General features: G+C 29.3%; 3 protein-coding genes across 4 annotated transcripts in view; all 3 read left to right on the top strand.

The window, feature by feature from the left end:
- LOC143196900 (neuronal growth regulator 1) overlaps nt 1-20,984 on the top strand; it is a 367,357-nt gene that overhangs the window by 74,350 nt on the left and 272,023 nt on the right. The window contains exon 1 of one of the 2 annotated variants that reach the window (XM_076404840.1): nt 10,907-10,970. The exons of the other annotated variant lie outside the window; for it this stretch is intronic. The gene's annotated coding sequence lies outside the window, so the exon portion shown is untranslated. Of the gene's footprint in view, nt 1-10,906; nt 10,971-20,984 lie in introns of those variants that run through there. 2 annotated transcript variants of the gene reach the window in all.
- Nucleotides 11,531-12,751, top strand: LOC143197510 (uncharacterized). Its single transcript, XM_076406046.1, has 3 exons — nt 11,531-12,003; nt 12,064-12,182; nt 12,467-12,751. The coding sequence occupies exons 1-3, from the start codon at nt 11,682-11,684 to the stop codon at nt 12,749-12,751; spliced, it is 726 nt and encodes a 241-aa protein (XP_076262161.1). The 5' UTR covers nt 11,531-11,681.
- LOC143197509 (uncharacterized) lies at nt 12,785-17,520 on the top strand. Its single transcript, XM_076406045.1, has 3 exons — nt 12,785-12,961; nt 13,064-13,643; nt 17,463-17,520. Exons 1-3 carry the CDS (start codon nt 12,943-12,945, stop codon nt 17,518-17,520), a joined length of 657 nt encoding a protein of 218 aa, XP_076262160.1. The 5' UTR covers nt 12,785-12,942.

Here is a 20,984-nt window from a genome sequence, read left to right as displayed (position 1 = left end):
ACCGCAAAATACATGTATTTTGAGATTTTTATCTCCATCCGCAAGGTGAAATATTTTAGCATATTTTCCATATATATAGTCGTGAAAATTTGCGATTTTTTGTCATTTTCAATATTTTAGCTGCCATTTCCGTTAAATTAACTACAAATTAATAAAAATTACAGACACTATGAAGAATTTTACGCTGAATCGAATGGTGGTATAATAATTGGTATATCAGCTTTAGTTTTTATGTTACATAATGAAAAATATATTTTTGAAAAGTTAGTGGATTTCTGTTTATGTCACATATCTCGAAAAATATAAATACTACATCATTTCAATATTGATTTTCGTTTATTTCACTCCAAAATACATGTATTTTGAGATTTTTATCCTTATCCGAGAGGTTAAATATTTTAGCATATTTTCCATATATATAGTCGTGAAAATTTGCGATTTTTTGTCATTTTCAATATTTTAGCTGCCATTTCCGTTCAATTAACTACAAATTAATAAAAATTACAGACGTTATGAAGAATTTTACGCTGAATCGAATGGTAGTATAATAATTAGTGTATCACCTTTAGATTTTAAGTTTCACCATGAAAAATATATTTTTGAGAAGTTAGTGAATTTCAGTTTATATCACATATCTCAAAAAATATAAATACTACATCATTTTAATATGGATTTTCGTTTATTTCACCGCAAAATACATGTATTTTGAGATTTTTATCTTCATCCGCAAGGTGAAATATTTTAGCATATTTTCCATATATGTAGTCGTGAAAATTTGCGATTTTTTGTCATTTTCAATATTTTAGCTGCCATTTCCGTTAAATTAACTACAAATTAATAAAAATTACAGACACTATGAAGAATTTTACGCTGAATCGAATGGTGGTATAATAATTAGTATATCAGCTTTAGTTTTTATGTTACATAATGAAAAATATATTTTTGAAAAGTTATTGGATTTCTGTTTATGTCACATATCTCGAAAAATATAAATACTACATCATTTTAATATGGATTTTCGTTTATTTCACTCCAAAATACATGTATTTTGAGATTTTTATCCTTATCCGAGAGGTTAAATATTTTAGCATATTTTCCATATATATAGTCGTGAAAATTTGCGATTTTTTGTCATTTTCAATATTTTAGCTGCCATTTCCGTTCAATTAACTACAAATTAATAAAAATTACAACGTTATGAAGAATTTTACGCTGAATCGAATGGTAGTATAATAATTAGTGTATCACCTTTAGATTTTAAGTTTCACCATGAAAAATATATTTTTTAAAAGTTAGTGAATTTCTGTTTATATCACATATCTCAAAAAATATAAATACTACATCATTTTAATATGGATTTTCGTTTATGTCACCGCAAAATACATGTATTTTAAGATTTTTATCCTTATCCGAGAGGTTAAATATTTTAGCATATTTTCCATATATATAGTCGTGAAAATGTGCGATTTTTTGTCATTTTCATTATTTTAGCTGCCATTTCCGTTCAAATTAACTACAAACTAATAAAAATTATAGACACTATGAAGAATACTACGATTATTCTTGTTTTTCTATTCTGTTAATTACATCTACATATTCGCCACTACAAAAGCTTGAACAATGTTGAATTAAACAGCATTGTTTCAAAATGATTTAAATCGTTTATGGAATAGAAACAGAATTAGCGGTATGACAGGTTGCTTGTGTTATTATATATACATTTTAGTTTTATCACTCAAATGTGTGCCAAACTTTAATTTTTCCTTTGAACACAAATCTGCTTGCGATTATTGTCTGACACATCTTGGGATATTTTAAAACGGAAGCATTTAAAACGATACTCAGCCAAAACTGTTGGAAAGTGGGACAAAATTAGTGCAAATTCCTATCTAAATCCAGTATTATCAACCTCGACCGAGCGAAGTCTTAATAGTAACTAAAATAAATATTTAAATTTCAAGTGGCGACATTAAACGGCGAGAAATTAACCTGTAGTTGCTTTAAAAGCCTAATTATAGCGATAAATCCAAATAATAATTGCCGTTGCATAGTTACAGCCTTTGCACAAGCAATGATTTTAGTTACGGTACGTCTCAAATATCCTGTGGCTGGGGATGTTGCACAGTTTCCGTCCTTATCAGTTCATTACAACGGGATGATGTCCACAGAAATATGTGTTCCGCATGACATTATATTTTGCTTTGAATTCCGCATACATATACATACATACATATACGTTAACAAAATAGGTTTTTCCGACTTTTAGTATGTCAGCGGATAGGATAAAATAGCGTTGCAATGGGGTCGCTGCTGCTGTATATTATTTCCAATTCAATCTTCGTTATATTATTCTCGCTTCTTTAACTAGATTTAAGAAAACGACATATATATCAAAATTACAATAACATTTCAAACATAATTGGATGAATGATTCTTCATCAGTTAATATTACAAAATGTAATGCTAATATTTCATGGTATTGGAAGAGAATTGTTCATCATGATCGAACCATTAACCCGATTCCTTATTGTCTAAGACGATTAAAAAGAGAAAAGAATAGATCATTAAGAAAGGATTTGTTCGCCATTACCAAAAAGCTCGGAAAATAATATTGACTGGGAAGTTTAGATACATCCACCTTATAGTCCGGACCTTGGTCCGTGTGAAAATCTATTTCTCTAAGTGTCCGTTAAGCTCCCTTAATTCTCCAAGTGTAGTTTCCAACGAGGATTGCGAATATCTCTTGTTTTAGTTGTTCGTCCAAAAAAAAACTCATTCTTACTATGAAAATGTTTAAAAAATTAATTTCGTAGAACTTCAACAATCTGCTTATTCTAGAGATTATTAAATCTTACTCTATGTGTCTATTAATGAGTTCCTATGGTAATTTGCGTTTGAGCCTATGCACTACACTGTCACCGCGCACATTTAACTGTTTGGTGAGTACATTGGGACCTTTCAGAGTACTTCGCACTAACACTTCGAATCACGCTCCTAATAGGTTCTAAGGGGATAATGTGCTGATTCAGTTTGTTGGAGACGTAACATGGGGCATCGACGATGACTCGCAACACTTCATTCTGGAACCTCTGGAGGACAGCTATGTTATATTTGTTATTTAATGATAATTTAGATTTACTCGCCAATATATTTCGTTTAGTTTAAGCGTTTAAGGTGTTTGCCGCTTGTCACATTATGAGAATGAAAAGAAATTACATGAAAAAGTGAAATAAAATCTAGATAATCTAAATCCTTTAACCCTAGCTGGCACCAATTATAAAGGACTGGATAACGAAATACCAAAAAAAAGTCTGGACTGGATAGATTGACTGGAATGTTTCGAACTATACAGACCGGACCTTGCTCCATCTAACAACGATGTATTCTTCAGAACTCAAGCTGATTTCACTTAGAATTAGAAGATCGCTATTAATATCAAAGATTACCAGATTATTTGTATATTTAAACTACTGATATAAATAATACATAATATACATTATAAATTAATAAGAGTTTTTTATCTAGTATAAATTTATTTTTAACATTTATATATCTAACTTATCTAAATTATCTTATAATGATCCTCGATATGTTTGTTTACCACTAATAGTCATTAAGAAGTCATTATTCCCAGGGGTTTGGAAGAATTATTAATATACTTCTTTGTAGATACAGTGATATGTATGTGATACAGTCTAATGTCTTTTTATATTCATTTTAATAGTCTTTTTATTTTAGTAGTAGTAGAACAATTCTCCAAAATTTGCCTAAATTTTATGTACAGTTTTCATTCTCAATCAAGTTCAATCAATAAAAAAAATTTGGAAATGCTTCTGAAGTTATCAGTAATGACGAAATAATATCAGATATTATTAGTTCATTTGTATTAAATAATTTATAATAATTTTATATATTTAAAACTGAAAATTATTTGTTATTAATAATTGGTGAAAGTAATTGATGACAATTTTATAAATATTGCATAATTAGTCGTACCTTTATTGTAATAAATTCACATATAAAATCAAATACAAACACAAAAATAATTAAAATGTATTATATTATTTATTTTGAACGGAAAAATATAAAGGAAACCACATGGATAATAAATTAACGTTCATGCAACTCATCCTTTTCGCTGTATAAATAAATTCCTACAGAGCGATTATTTAATTAAAGCCAAAAATAAACATTGATACAACATGACATTTAACCTTTTTATACCAAAAAAAGATCCTCGATACAGGCGATATTTGCCGTCGTATTGTTCTATAATTTTTAATTGCTAGAAAATGATGTATTGATACGGTTTGAGCATTTTTTTATTGGCGATTTAACAATTTGCAATATTTCGCGCGACGCCTAGCTGCCAAATTAATTTAATCATCGTTTAACCGATTTTTGATCTCGAAATAAACAATATTTAATACAAATTCGGATTAAAATTTACTATGTTTGTTCATAAGATAAATATTGTTTTATAAAATTAACTGGAACGAATAGATACTTTCATTTCATTGCTACAGCTAAAGAAGCACACTAAATGTAATCACTGTATCATTAAAAAATATCATGTTTATCATAACATCATTTAATTACCCTCATATTTCACAACAAAAGTTGATAATTGATCATTCGTAACTACTGTTAACAAAAACTTTAACAAAAATATTTGAGAAGAACTAGCGTCATTTGATGACTATGAGACAGGAGTTCTCCACTCCATAAGTCAAGCCACGCCATAAAATTGAAATATGAACATGCTATTTTACTCTTATTGTGAACTTAAACAGTAGAGTAGAGAAAGTTTGTAAAAGAAGTTCTTTGAATCACGAGAAAAATACATTTTGAGGATCCATTTTCAACAAAAGAAGGAACGAGGAAAACACTAGACACAAACAACAACACAAACCATTTATTTAATTGTAATTTTATTGATACAGTAATATCCAAGATAGAAACGTGAGATGTACAAAACCTCTTTCGGTATATAATATTATTTCGCAGCTATTTTCGGTGTATAAGCTCCGAACACATCATTAATTCTTTTCCTTGGAGCAACTTTTATACAATTACTGCTTTGGCCCTTTTTCCCTCCATTCACCACTCATCATTAATTCTTATAGTAATCAAGCTTTTGAATTGTATTACATACAAAATGATAAACAGGCGAAAAGAAAGAAATATTTTTTTCGGGGAGATATACGATTGCCTCGGATGAATACAAAGAGAAAAAATTCCTACATGTTTAGAAGAAGAAAAAACGTGAAATATGAAACAGAAAATTTTCATCGCAATACGAATAAACTATGAGTTATTCATAGGCATATATTTTACTAAGGTAAACTTTTATCTTTTCCCCATATGAAAATATTGTCTAGTATATGAAAATAAATGTTCAACTTTGATTTATATTAAATTCCATTTATATATATATATATATATATATATATATATATATGTATATAAAATATAGTCAAAACAATAGTCACACTGTCAAAAAACACCAACACTAAACCAAACCACTTGTTCACTAGTCTAATGCAAAATTAGCAGACCTAGTCTTAGCTGTTCTTCATCAACTTCACCATTCTCTTCTTTCCCACTATTGCCTTTAAGACCATTTATTTCTAATTTTCAAATTTATCACCCTAAACAATTAAAACTGATCCTAATCGTAATATCTAAATAAATTATTGTATATTATTATCACAAACCTTTATTGTTACATCAAACCCATATTAATATATTTTCAGAGACTTTATGATCAAAATGTAGATTCTCTAACTTAACATAAAAACGCCATTAAAATATTCTTTGCTGTGCTCTCTGAGAAAGGGAATTTGTTTTGTTGTTGGATATTTACTATGATTTTCTCTATTCTTCTCGGATCAAATTTCCTGAAAGTTTCCTTTTATCAAGAGCTCTTTTTTTAATAACTAACCCATCTGGGTCTTATATAGTGGCCTAGAAAAATGCCATAAGAATTATTTTGGGGAATTACCTCAGGGGAAATAACAACTTACTGTATTGGTCAGATGCCGTAAGGTTGGAACCATCTCAATCAAATGTTCCGATGTCCCCCAAGAATAAAAATTTAGGGAGAAAAATCAAAATTGTCACACAGCAGAGTTGAAACATTGAACACATGTACATAACCTTTGTACTCTTGTATCTGCTTTGATTACACGATCTTTCTGTTATAACCTAGATTACTTATTAGTCTACTTCTACTCAATGGTAGCTCTTGCTCTTTTACGACAGCAAAGCTAAATAATTTCTTTTCTTAATGTTTATGTTAATGCAATTTCTTTAGCCACTTGAGCCACTCCTTTAACAAAACTACTTCATCTCATACAACAGAGAGGGGCATAATAAAACGCTGGAAAATATGATCAGTACTAGGATTCAAGGAAGGTTATGAAATTGATCAAACGCCATTACAAATTTTTAACAAAAAAAGTCGTAATAAGACCAAATAGCCACAGTGTTGCCAGTTCTTTATTTCTGTTACTTATGATACATCTGCCAGTACTCAGTTTGTAACTAGAAAAAAAATATTTTATAGTTTCCATATTTAAAATTCGTCACTGCCATAAATATATTGCAACATCTCAAATATTATTAAATTTAAATGACTACAAATAATGACAGCAAATGAACAATAACTAGAAAAATATAATTCTATTCCCCCGTAGTATTGAAGGTCAAAACGGAATGAAGTTAAAATGATCTAGAGCTACGTAAAATCAGACAGAAAGTTTTAAAAAATGTTGTAGATAGTAATCGGTTCTCTGGGAATAATTTCATCCAAGTTTGGCTGTTATTTTAACAGCCTCGACATCAACATAATGTTTTATGAATTATAATAAACCACCCTCGAAAAAGATGTTCAAAAGTTTCGAAATAACATATCCCGCATGACAATAATTCACGTTAAATGACTTATATCCCTCGACAGATATATATATATATATATATATATATATACTTAAAATTATTTTGAAACCATCAGGTCAATAGAAATATTTTTTCGGCTTCATGGAATATTTAAAGCCAGAAGCCAGTGAGCCACCCTTTTTCGATGCGTATTATAATAAAAAGCGAGGACATTGATGGCACTACGTATATTTTGACATTTTCCTGCTCATAACAGTAAATTTGGAAAGGAAAGTTTCAAATTTACTGCCATTAAATGGGTTAGAAGTGAAATTATTTCGAACAGCTTTGAGGACGAAAAAAACGCAGCCCCACATTCTTTTCATTTCGGAAAGATAGTTTTTTTTTGAAACGGACTTGCTCAAAAATACAACGTGTACCGCTGGGGATTTATACGCTATGTGTGAAATACATGAAAATGTTCATTAAAACAAACATTTCTGCACCATTTAAAAATTTATTTTAAGTTCAGGACATAGTATTATTTTGTTCATATATAAAGTTTTTCTTCTTTCGTCTTTAATAGTTAAAAAATGATAATCAACATTGATACTGACTAAGCCATTCTTTATTTTAAACTTTGATTACATTGTGTAGCACAATTTACATAAGAACATACATAAGAAGACGTGTTTCGAGTTCCTTATTCTATTGTTAAAAACATTTATATGGTTGGAGCTAAATAATGACAGTCGCTATCCTTCTATACTTATTGCATATTAATTCCATTTAAAAGAAATATGAAACTCATTTTAGGTTTAATCAAATACAAAGAACAGAACTCGAAAGCTTGTGCTTATTTAAAAGTTGTTGCTATATTGCTATTGGACTACTGGGATGTTTTACGAAATATTGTTGTTTTCTCTATTTGTGGAACTGTAGAGACACGTAAAACCACCAGGAAGTTAAAAATTCGCCAAAAAGAACTGACTTTATTTGTGGGAAATCAAACGTTAAATATGAACCTGTTATTTCAGAAGAAAATGTGTTTCTTCCAGACTTACATATAAAACTTCGTTTAATACATTTTTTTGTCAAAGCCATGGGTAAAAATAGTAACGGATTTTTTGTATTTGAAAACTGCTTTCTCTAAATTAAGTGATGCTAAATTAAAAGACAAAAAATTTTTGCTGACCGACAAGTAAGGAAATGTATAGAAAACAATGAATTGGATGAAAATCTTACCACGAAAGAGTTAGCGGTTAAATAATATCTAGAGAAAGTAATTCGTTGATTTTTAGGCAATGTTAAAGCTGAATATGGTGAGTTTTTAGTGAATGGCTTGTTAGAACAATTTAAAACGATAGGGAATGTATTTAAAAATACATTTCTTGCATTTGCATTTAAATTTTCCCCCCCTAATTTTGGGATAGTGAGTGGATACAGGTTGAACCCCGATATAAAATAGATGGAACAGCGATCAAGGAAGATAGAATGCTAAAATATTAGCAGATTACTGCTGGTTTGTAATGAAAGAGGATTCTACTGTTCACAAGACGAAAAGCTAATATTTCGTCATTTTCTTCCAGACTATGTGGCTTATATTTTTCTATTATCCACTTAAACCTAAGCTATTTTGATAGTAATATTTTTTTATAACCTCTTTATAGATACGCTTTGTACTATCTTAATTTACAATTAATTTATTACTACTTTTCTTATGTACTTGGATTAATTAACAAGCAAGACGAGTGCGAAAAATATATCAATATGTATTCCTCAATTATAAAATTATAATTATTTACTAAATATTAATTTATAGCTATAGTTTACACTAAATGTATACACTTTATATAAGTTCGTATGGTTTTGTTCGCTTCAATCTCCTGACATCCTGTGCGCTGTCCAGCAGTTGTATTGCTTTCGCGTTAGTATGATTTAGTAATCATCTTTCGTGTTTCAAGGCGAAATCTTGGATAACTTCGCAAAGCCATTTGATTTCCAGGTCATCATGCAGTTCGTCGCCGGCTACATAGCGATAAGCATTGTTAATCAATCGAAGAACTAATAAATAGTTGATTTGAATTTTTAGTGCAACCCCATAGGTCCAAATTGGTTTTATCATTGTATTATAGATCAACCTCTTTGAATTTAGATCAAATTGAGGGTATCTTCCGACTAACCAGTATAGTTGTTTTATTTTAGATCTAATGTGTTTTGCTTTTTGTCTAACGTGATACTGAAATTAATAATATGAATAAATAAAATGATACAAATCTTCATACTGTCTTTATTTATTTATAGTAACTTAATGTATCATAACTTTAATATGGTACGTATTACAAAAAATCTGTTTAAGTTATTGTCTTCAGTATAACAAAAAAGCAATTTTATTTAATGTTATAGAACAGAAAAAATATGTCACACAGTGTTATCCTGGTCATTATAATTAGTATAAGGTCCATTGATGCTCAACTATTATTTCCATGAATATTGGCTAAATATATTACAGAGTTATATAAAATTCATTCGGATATTTTCGATATTTTCTCTTCATCTACTCCAAAAGGTTCCTGTTCGTGTTATGTTCCATTAACTTTTTATTGATGTTAATATGTCAATAAGGGCGATAATTTGTTGACTCTACAGTATATAGACAGTTAAAATATTACCTATAATATTGTATGAATTTCTCCTAAAATCACGAAATATTACTGACTGATTTAGCTAAATATTTGTAACATCAATAATACGTCATTTATGCACATTTTAAACTAAGTTTCTTGTGTTATTAATTATTTTACATGTTAATTTTTAACTTAATTTTTATGGACTATGTTCTATGTTAACTGGACATATTGCTCAATCAGTTAAAAGTGTCAACTGACTGAGACTAGACCAGAGTATATCCGGTCTTACCCAGCCAGGTTACTAGCGTGATTAAGATGGTTATTACCTCTCAGTATTTTACACTTTTTATTCTGAGGTAATCTATACTTTCTCTCTTGTTTCTCTCTCTTGTATTCACGGATTATTCCAATTTACCTATAACAATTCTAAGTTATATTATTGCTTAGTCATTGCTTAATATTGTCTTTATTTTCTTACCATGTATTTATTGTTGATCTATTTCTAGATTTAATTTCTTTATTTTCAACTGTGTACTGTGTTGTGCACTTACTTACTTACTATTCTACTGTAGCGACCTTGAGGCATGTGGAATTTTATATCGTGGAATAACTGTCTACAAAATACCCAGAAATATAATCCCAGAGGTGAACACGGACGGGGTGCTAGTAGCGCCAACTATGAAATGATAACGATTATCTGGCAACTCCGAGATGTTTATCTGGGATGTTATGGAAGGGTACTTTCTATCATTCAGTAACCAACCATCGTTTGGTTTAGACGTGCCATCATCGACTGCCCAAGCCTCGTCAACAGGTACGCCCAGCACACATACCTTTCATTTATTTGTATTCCCTTAATATTTAATATCGTCAATATATAACGGTCACATAATGTAAACACCACTATTTCATTTCGTTTTACTTCCATTCACCCAGTCATATTTCTTATATAACCTAAACTATTATATAAATTATTCCAAAAAATATTCTATATTTTTTGAACAGACCTGGTATATTAAGGCAGAATCAAATATTCTTATCTTCAGCATAAAACCCTAAAGGATTACAAAAAAAAAGTTGAACTACATAGCTTCTAATCTTGTACGTTATTTTAAAGAGATTAGAAGGTGTTGAAAATGTGTCCTGACTTTTTTTTTTCTGTTTTATATCTTGAAAGAATTTATAACCATGTACCTAACTAATATCGCTCGCAAACAGAAATCTGAGGTCCTTTAATAATATCAGCCGAGCCATAAACGTAGTCGTAACATATTTGGAAATCTTGCATATATACATTCCGCGAGAAGATAAAAGTACTCATGTCCGGAGATAAAGGAAACTCAGTTCCATGTTAAACCTGGAAACAAGATAAAAACCGCTATAGATTTGTATTATCACACAGCTCTTGTATTGTGTAGTATTCTCTGTTAGTGCTTCCATTTCGACGTAAAATTGCTCTAGGTAAATAGAAATAATATCACTTTAAATTACCAATATACAGGTTGCAAAATATTCTATGTTTAATTCAATTGAATTATTTTAATCGTAATAATATATATATATATATATATATATATATATATATATATATATATATATATATATATCTTATATATAAAAATGAATCGCAAAATATGTTCCTAAGCGCATAACTCAACAACGCCTGGACCAATTTGGCCAAATCTTTTTTTAAAATGTTCGTTGAAGTTCAGGGATGGTTTTTACGGCGAGAAAAATTAGAATTATTGCTGGAAAAACCCTAAAAATAGCCCTTTTTGTTTGAATTTGTTTCGTGTATCAGTTGACAATTCATCTGTCATCTGTCAAAAGTCATCTGTAACAGACAACTTTTTTTTTTTAAATTTGATATGACTTGAACTCAAATCCTTTTAATCCGTACGAATTGTTTTATTTATTTAAAATTTTTTATTTGTTTAAAATTTAATTCAAATTTTAAATAAATAAAACAATTCGTACGGCTTAAAAGGATTTGAGTTCAAGTCATATCAAATTTAAAAAAAAAGTTGTCTGTTACAGATGACTTTTGACAGATGACAGATGAATTGTCAAGTGATACACGAAACAAATTCGTATATCGTGTTTTGTGCAGAGTGTTTAGTTAGTTAGTGTTTGTTTAGTTCGTGATTAGTGAAAAAATAATTTATATTTGATATGCCTCCTATAAGACGAAGCAATTTAGGTAGAAGAACCAGAAATGCTATAAACCAAGCTAATTACCGATCTAATCGTACTGCACAAGAACGTGACGACGGAAATGAACGTGAAAGAATTCGGATATCACAAACGCGTGAAGCGCGAGCGCGACATTCAACTAATAATCGCGCAAGTTTGAATCCAGCTGCTTTCAGTTACGATGTGTCAATTGACTACAGTAACTACCAATGTGTTGTTATTGGTTCTATGAACTTGGTTTGCTCACACTGTAAGGCATTAAAATACAAAAACGAAGCCAATGGATTGTGTTGCGCAAATGGTAAAGTGAAATTGATACAATTGGATCCACCACCAGAACCATTGTACTCATTGGTTTCAGGAATAGGAACAGATTCTATACACTTTTTGACACATATTCAACAATATAACAATTGCTTTCAAATGACTTCATTTGGGGCAACAAATGCAGTTCGGGAAAATTTTATGCCAACTTTCAAGGTATGTATTATAGCAGTTACTCATAATTATTTTAGCGAACAAAATTTTCTGTCACCAAAGTTAAGATGTGTTACTAATCTTCAATTTCTTAATAATTACGAAATATATCACTTAGTCATCATATTATATGGTGATTCAGTTTCAGTGACACTTTTATTATATTTTATATTTGATAGATATTAGTTAAAACTAAATATATACTTTTTAAGATCAAATATTATTTAAGTTTGATCATTGACAATCCATTAATTTATACCACACCATAATATTTTTTTTATTTACAGATACAAGGGCAAATATATCACAGAGCAGGTTCACTGTTACCAGTGTCAGATAGCGACAACAAATTCCTGCAAATTTATTTTATGGGCAATTCACCACAAGAAATTGATCTGCGTTGTGCACATAACAATTTAGTAAAAAGGTCTATTGTAGAACAATTACAAACTTTATTTCATCAACACAATCAATTGATTATATTGTTTAAAACTGCCCTGGATCTGATGCCATCCGATAATCACAAAATTGTAATCAGAGCTGATAAAACACCTGCAGGTCAACATACATGACGTTTTAATGCACCAACTATTGATGAAGTTGCTATCGTTGTAGTTGGAGAAAACTTGGAATCCCGTGATATTTTTTACATCGTCGGAATTTTCAATTACAACCTATAAAGGAAACACACCGCTCATATGATGCACTGCAATATCCCATTATATTTTGGCAAGGTGAAGATGGCTACGATTTATCAATAAAAATGATAAATCCCATTACAGGTAACTAAAATATTAGTTTAGCTATGGCGATAATATCTCAGTCACTATATTATGTATTTTAATTTTATATTTGAATGTTATTAAAACAAAATCTGTTTACAGGTTCTGAAACCAACAAAAAAGTCAGTTCAATGAACTATTATTCATACCGCCTAATGATTCGGGAAAATGCAGATAATCACATATTGAAATGTCGGCGATTATATCACAAATATGTTGATGACATGTATGTTAAAATTGAAACGGAGAGATTAACATTCATCAGGTTGAATCAAACCAAACTCCGATCTGAAGAGTATATTCACCTTCGAGATGCGATTAATACTGATGGAAATGCACAGAATGTCGGTCGGATGACTATTCTTCCAGCAACATACATCGGAAGCCCTCGGCATATGCACGAATATGCTCAAGATGCCATGTCGTATGTTCGTCATTATGGTACAGCAGATTTGTTCATCACATTTACATGCAATCCGCAATGGATACAAATTAAGCAGGAGTTATTACCTGGGAAATCATCCATTGATCGTCATGATATTACAGCCAGAGTCTTTAGACAAAAGTTGAAATCTTTAATGAATTTCATCGTAAAACATAATGTGTTTGGTGAGACACGCTGCTGGATGTATTCTGTGCAGTGGCAGAAACGAGGATTGCCACATGCACACATTTTGGTTTGGTTGGTTGAAAAGATAAGGCCAAATGAAGTTGATGCAGTGATATCAGCTGAAATCCCTAATGTACAAGTAGATCCTGGATTGCATGAGGTAGTTATCAAAAACATGATACATGGTCCCTGTGGAACTCTTAATCAAAATTCACCGTGTATGATGGATGGTAAATGTTCAAAACGATATCCACGGACATTAATATCGGAAACAATTACTGGTAATGACGGTTATCCATTGTATCGTCGCAGATCGACAGCAGACAATGGAAAATCAACAATTGTCAAATTAAATTAACAAGATATTGAAATAGATAATCGTTGGATTGTTCCATATTCACCCATTTTATCAAAGACATTCAAAGCACACATCAACGTTGAATCTTGCCATTCAGTGAAATCGATTAAATACATTTGCAAATATGTAACCAAAGGGAGTGATATGGCTGTGATTGGAATTGGTGCAGAGAATTCTAATGATGAAGTTACCCAATACCAAATGGGCCGCTATGTCAGTAGTAATGAAGCAGTTTGGCGAATATTTTCTTTTCCTATTCATGAGAGACACCCTTCTGTTGTTCACTTAGCTGTGCATTTAGAAAATGGACAAAGAGTGTATTTTACAGCACAGAACGCAGTACAAAGAGCTGCTCAGCCACCATCTACTACATTAACCAGTTCTTTTGAGACATGCCAAAACGATGATTTCGCACAAACATTGCTATATTCTGAAATGCCAAAATATTATACCTGGAATCAATCCTCAAGGAGATTTATACGACGGAAACAAGGAAAACCAGTTCCAGGATATACAGATGTATATTCCACCGATGCGATTGGCCGGATTTATTCAGTACATCCAAGCAATGATGAATGTTTTTATTTACGACTGCTATTAGTCAATGTACGTGGCCCAACATCATTCCAACAGTTACGAACTGTTGATGGTGAATTGTGTGGATCCTACAGAGAAGCCTGTCAACGTTTGCAATTGCTTGAAAATGACGCTCATTGGGATCAAACTCTCAATGATGCTGTAATATCATCACACACTCATCAAATACGAACATTGTTTTCTATAATCATATCTACATGCTTCCCATCAAACCCAATTGATTTGTGGATGAAGTACAAATATTATATGTGTGATGATATTTTGTATCAAATACGGAATAGAATGGGAAATCCAAATATACAAATCAGTGAAGAAATTTACAATGAAGCATTGATTTCAATTGAGGACATGTGCTTGATAATGTCAAACAAACTATTAATTCAATTAGGCCTGACCGCGCCCAATCGTCCAATGCATGACGCTTTTAACCAAGAGTTGCATCGAGAAAGACTGTATGATCTCAACGCTTTGAAAGAATAAATTCAAACAAATCTTCCACTGTTAAATGAACAACAGAAGTATGTATTTGAAACTCTTATGAAAGTAACAAATGATGAAACTGGAGGGATTTATTTCTTAGATGCACCTGGTGGTACAGGAAAAACTTTTTTTATTTCATTAATATTAGCAACAATTCGCTCACAAAATAAAATTGCACTTGCACTCGCTTCGTCGGGAATCGCAGCAACTTTGCTTGAAGGTGGTCGAACAGCCCATTCAGCACTAAAATTGCCATTAAATATGCAAAGCAATGAAACTCCAACCTGCAACGTTTCGAAGAACTCTGCAATGGCAAAGGTTTTGCAGCAATGTAAATTGATTGTTTGGGATGAATGCACGATGGCACATAAAAAATCTTTGGAGGCTTTAGACAGAACCTTAAAAGATCTACGTAGCAATAATAACCGATTTGGTGGTGCAATGATTTTATTAGCAGGAGATTTTCGTCAAACATTGCCAGTGATTCCACGATCAACGCCAGCTGATGAACTCAATGCATGTCTAAAGTCCTCCAATTTGTGGAAACATGTTAAAGTACTTCATTTAAGCAAGAATATGCGTGTCGAGTTGCAAAATGACCAATCTGGAAACATATTCTCTAAACAACTCATTGACATTGGTAATGGTAAATTTCCTATAGACATGTTGACGGCTTGCTTTTGCTATGACTATAAACAAGTCCCAGGGGCAATCATTAAGTGTTTGTGGTATTAATCTAGAAAACCCATGTTTCTCACATGGTCAATTGTATGTTGCCTGTTCCCGTGTTGGAAAACCATCAGATTTGTTTATCTATGCGCCAGGTAATCAAACAAAAAACATCGTATACCACAAAGCAATATAATGATAATAATAATAATAATTATGATTCACATGATTAACAATAAAGCGATTACTTACTTTTCAATCCTTATATATGTTTTATTTAATTATTTTTTATTCACAACGCCCTATCACCAGGGTGATGGTTCTGTTCAGGAGAATTTTTTAAAATACGTAGGCACAAAAACTGCCACATTACAAATCTTTTTGACAGGACGAAGTCTGTCGGGTCAGCTAGTATATATATATATATATATTTGCTTGTTTTCTTGGCTGCTTCTGCTTTTCTGTACTATTAGGGATGCAGAAAAAATATCTATAAATCGATATTTTCTGAAAAAAATACCTAATATTAAATATGTTTTTAGGCTAAAATTTCTCTATTTTTATTTTTCATAAAAATATCGATATATTATTTTATGAAATATCAATATTTTTTATACTTATTGCAAAAAAAAATATATATATATATATTTTTCCTCCGATATATCGATATTTTTTTAAACATATCGAATTAAAAAAAATATCGATACATCGAAATATCATTATTTTTTTCGGTGGCCAACACCCCTACTACCAATAGTATTTAATTGAGTTTATGTCGTGCATAATTTCTGAAGTATAGTCTTCTTGGTTGGTTGGTTGGTCCTCTTTCTCTTAGGGTTGTATAATTATTACTTTTAAAGCTGTTTTTAATATTTTAGTGTGTTTTTCTTATATATATATATATATATATATATATATATATTTCTGTACTATTTTCTGTACTATTAGGGATGCAGAAAAAACATCTATATATCGATATTTTCTGAAAAAAATATAGGTACCTAATTTTAAATATGTTTTTAGGCTAAAATTTCTCTATTTTCATTTTTCATAAAAATATCGATATATTCTTTTATGAAATATCAATATTTTTAATACTTATTGCAAAAAAAATATATATATATATATTTTTCCCCCGATATATCGATATTTTTTTAAGCATATCGAATTTAAAAAAATATCGATACATCAAAATATCGTTATTATTTTCGATGGCCAACATCCCTACTAGCAATAGTATTTGATTGAGTTTATGTCGTGCATAATTTCTGAAGTATGGTCTTCTTGGTTGGTTGGTTGGTCCTCTTTCTCTTGGGGCTGTAAGTGAATCATAATAAGCGTTTTGTTTGTTGAGTTAAGGTTTTGAAGATGTTTTTCGATCATTATTACTTCCTGAATAATTATTTTTGATCTTTGCGGTATAATTGTTACTTTTAAAGCTGTTTTTAATATTTTAGTGTGTTTTTCTTTTATATACATACATATATATATATATATATATATATATATATATATATATATATATATATATATATATATATATATATATGTATATATATATACATATATATATATATATATATATATATATATATATATATATATATATATGTATATATATATATATATATATATATGTATATATATATATATATATATATATATATATATATATATATATATATTTCTGTACTATTTTCTGTAGTATTAGGGATGCAGAAAAAACATCTATATATCGATATTTTCTGAAAAAAATATAGGTATCTAATTTTAAATATGTTTTTTAGGCTAATGTTATCGTTATTTTTTTCGATGGCCAACATCCCTACTAGCAATAGTAATTGATTGAGTTGATGTCGTGCATAATTTCTGAAGTATGGTCTTCTTGGTTGGTTGGTTGGTCCTTTTTCTCTTAGGGCTGTAAGTGAATCATAATAAGCGTTTTGTTGGTTGTGTTAAGATTTTGAAGATGTTTTTCGATCTTCATTACTTCCTGAATAATTATTTTTGATCTTTGCGGTATAATTGTTACTTTTAAAGCTGTTTTTAATATTTTAGTGTGTTTTTCTGTTATATATATATATACATATATATATATATATATATATATATATATATATATATATATATATATACATATATATATATATATATATATATATATATATATATATATATACATATATATATATATATATATATATATATATATATATATATATATTTCTGTACTATTTTCTGTACTATTAGGGATGCAGAAAAAACATCTATACATCGATATTTTCTGAAAAAAATATAGGTACCTAATTTTAAATATGTTTTTTAGGCTAACGTTTCGCTATCGAATTAAAAAAATATCGATACATCGAAATATCGTTATTATTTTCGATGGCCAACATCCCTACTAGCAATAGTAATTGATTGAGTTGATGTCGTGCATAATTTCTGAAGTATGGTCTTCTTGGCTGGTTGGTTGGTCCTTTTTCTCTTAGGGCTGTAATGAATCATAATAAGCGTTTTGTTTGTTGTGTTAAGGTTTTGAGGATGTTTTTCGATCTTCATTACTTCCTGAATAATTATTTTTGATCTTTGCGGTATAATTGTTACTTTTAAAGCTGTTTTTAATATTTTAGTGTGTTTTTCTTATATATATATATATATATATATATATATATATATATATATATATATATATATATATATATAAGAAATATATATATATATATATATATATATATATATATATATATATATATATATATATTTCTGTACTATTTTCTGTACTATTAGGGATGCAGAAAAAACATCTATACATCGATATTTTCTGAAAAAAATATAGGTACCTAATTTTAAATATGTTTTTTAGGCTAACGTTTCGCTATCGAATTAAAAAAATATCGATACATCGAAATATCGTTATTTTTTTCGATGGCCAACATCCCTACTAGCAATAGTATTTGATTGAGTTGATGTCGTGCTTAATTTCTGAAGTATGGTCTTCTTGGTTGATTGGTCCTCTTTCTCTTAGGGCTGTAATGAATCATAATAAGCGTTTTGTTTGTTGTGTTTAGGTTTTGAAGATGTTTTTCGATCTTCATTATTTCCTGAATAATTATTTTTGATCTTTGCGGTATAATTGTTACTTTTAAAGCTGTTTTTAATATTTTAGTGTGTTTTTCTTATATATATATATATATATATATATATATATATATATATATATATATATATATATATATATATATATATATATATATATATATATATATATATATATATATGTATATATATATATTTCTGTACTATTTTCTGTACTATTAGGGATGCAGAAAAAACATCTATATATCGATATTTTCTGAAAAAATTTTAAATATGTTTTTAGGCTAATGTTTCGCTATCGAATTAAAAAAATATCGATACATCGTAATATCGTTATTTTTTTCGATGGCCAACATCCCTACTAGCAATAGTCTAGCAATAGTATTTGATTGAGTTTATGTCGTGCTTAATTTCTGAAGTATGGTCTTCATGGTTGGTTGGTTGGTCCTCTTTCTCTTAAGGCTGTAAGTGAATCATAATAAGCGTTTTGTTGGTTGCGTTAAGGTTTTGAAGATGTTTTTCGATCTTCATTACTTCCTGAATAATTATTTTTCATCTTTGCGGTATAATTGTTACTTTTAAAGCTGTTTTTAATATTTTAATGTGTGTTTTTCTTATATATATATATATATATATATATATATAAGAAATAATGTTGTTATCGTTGTTGTTATCGCTAATGTTTCGCTATCGAATTAAGAAAAATATCGATACATCGAAATATGGTTATTATTTTCGATGGCCAACATCCCTACTAGCAATAGTAATTCATTGAGTTTATGTCGTTCATAATTTCTGAAGTATGGTCTTCATGGTTGGTTGGTTGGTCCTCTTTCTCTTAGGGCTGTAAGTGAATCATAATAAGCGTTTTGTTGGTTGTGTTAAGGTTTTGAAGATGTTTTTCGATCTTCATTATTTCCTGAATAATTATTTTTGATCTTTGCGGTTTAATTGTTACTTTTAAAGCTGTTTTTAATATTTTAGTGTGTTTTTCTTATATATATATATATATATATATATATATATATATATATATATATATATATATATAAGATATAATGTTGTTATCGTTGTTGTTATCGCTAATGTTTCGCTATCGAATTAAGAAAAATATCGATACATCGTAATATCGTTATTTTTTTCGATGGCCAACATCCCTACTAGCAATAGTCTAGCAATAGTATTTGATTGAGTTTATGTCGTGCTTAATTTCTGAAGTATGGTCTTCATGGTTGGTTGGTTGGTCCTCTTTCTCTTAAGGCTGTAAGTGAATCATAATAAGCGTTTTGTTGGTTGCGTTAAGGTTTTGAAGATGTTTTTCGATCTTCATTACTTCCTGAATAATTATTTTTGATCTTTGCGGTATAATTGTTACTTTTAAAGCTGTTTTTAATATTTTAATGTGTGTTTTTCTTATATATATATATATATATATATATATATATATATATATATATATATATATATATATATATATATATATATATATATATATATATATATATATATATAAGAAATAATGTTGTTATCGTTGTTATTATCGCTAATGTTTCGCTATCGAATTAAGAAAAATATCGATACATCGAAATATCGTTATTATTTTCGATGGCCAACATCCCTACTAGCTATAGTATTTGATTGAGTTTATGTCGTTCATAATTTCTGAAGTATGGTCTTCATGGTTGGTTGGTTGGTCCTCTTTCTCTTAGGGCTGTAAGTGAATCATAATAAGCGTTTTGTTGGTTGTGTTAAAGTTTTGAAGATGTTTTTCGATCTTCATTACTTCCTGAATAATTATTTTTGATCTTTGCGGTATAATTGTTACTTTTAAAGCTGTTTTTAATATTTTAATGTGTGTTTTTCTTATATATATATATATATATATATATATATATATATATATATATATATATATATATATATAAGATATAATGTTGTTATCGTTGTTGTTATCGCTAATGTTTCGCTATCGAATTAAGAAAAATATCGATACATCGAAATATCGTTATTATTTTCGATGGCCAACATCCCTACTAGCTATAGTATTTGATTGAGTTTATGTAGTGCATAATTTCTGAAGTATGGTCTTCTTGGTTGGTTGGTTGGTCCTTTTTCTCTTAGGGCTGTAATGAATCATAATAAGCGTTTTGTTTGTTGTGTTAAGGTTTTGAAGATGTTTTTCGATCTTCATTATTTCCTGAATAATTATT

Source organism: Rhynchophorus ferrugineus, unplaced genomic scaffold (genome assembly GCF_030347505.1).
Source record: "Rhynchophorus ferrugineus isolate W39M unplaced genomic scaffold, kcgeb_rfMv2 rfM5, whole genome shotgun sequence".
NCBI lineage: Eukaryota > Metazoa > Arthropoda > Insecta > Coleoptera > Curculionidae > Rhynchophorus > Rhynchophorus ferrugineus.
This window is presented reverse-complemented; position numbering and strand designations above follow the sequence as displayed.

Bases quoted from the DNA above. Each gene is read 5' to 3' on its own strand.
- LOC143197510 (XM_076406046.1), top strand. From the start codon at position 11,682: ATGCCTCCTATAAGACGAAGCAATTTAGGTAGAAGAACCAGAAATGCT. The intron at 12,004-12,063 runs GTAAAGTGAAAT...CATTGGTTTCAG, and splicing joins TGGATTGTGTTGCGCAAATG to GAATAGGAACAGATTCTATA. The intron at 12,183-12,466 runs GTATGTATTATA...TTTTATTTACAG, and splicing joins ATTTTATGCCAACTTTCAAG to ATACAAGGGCAAATATATCA.
- LOC143197509 (XM_076406045.1), top strand. The intron at 13,644-17,462 runs GTTGGTTGAAAA...TATGTTTTTTAG, and splicing joins CATGCACACATTTTGGTTTG to GCTAATGTTATCGTTATTTT.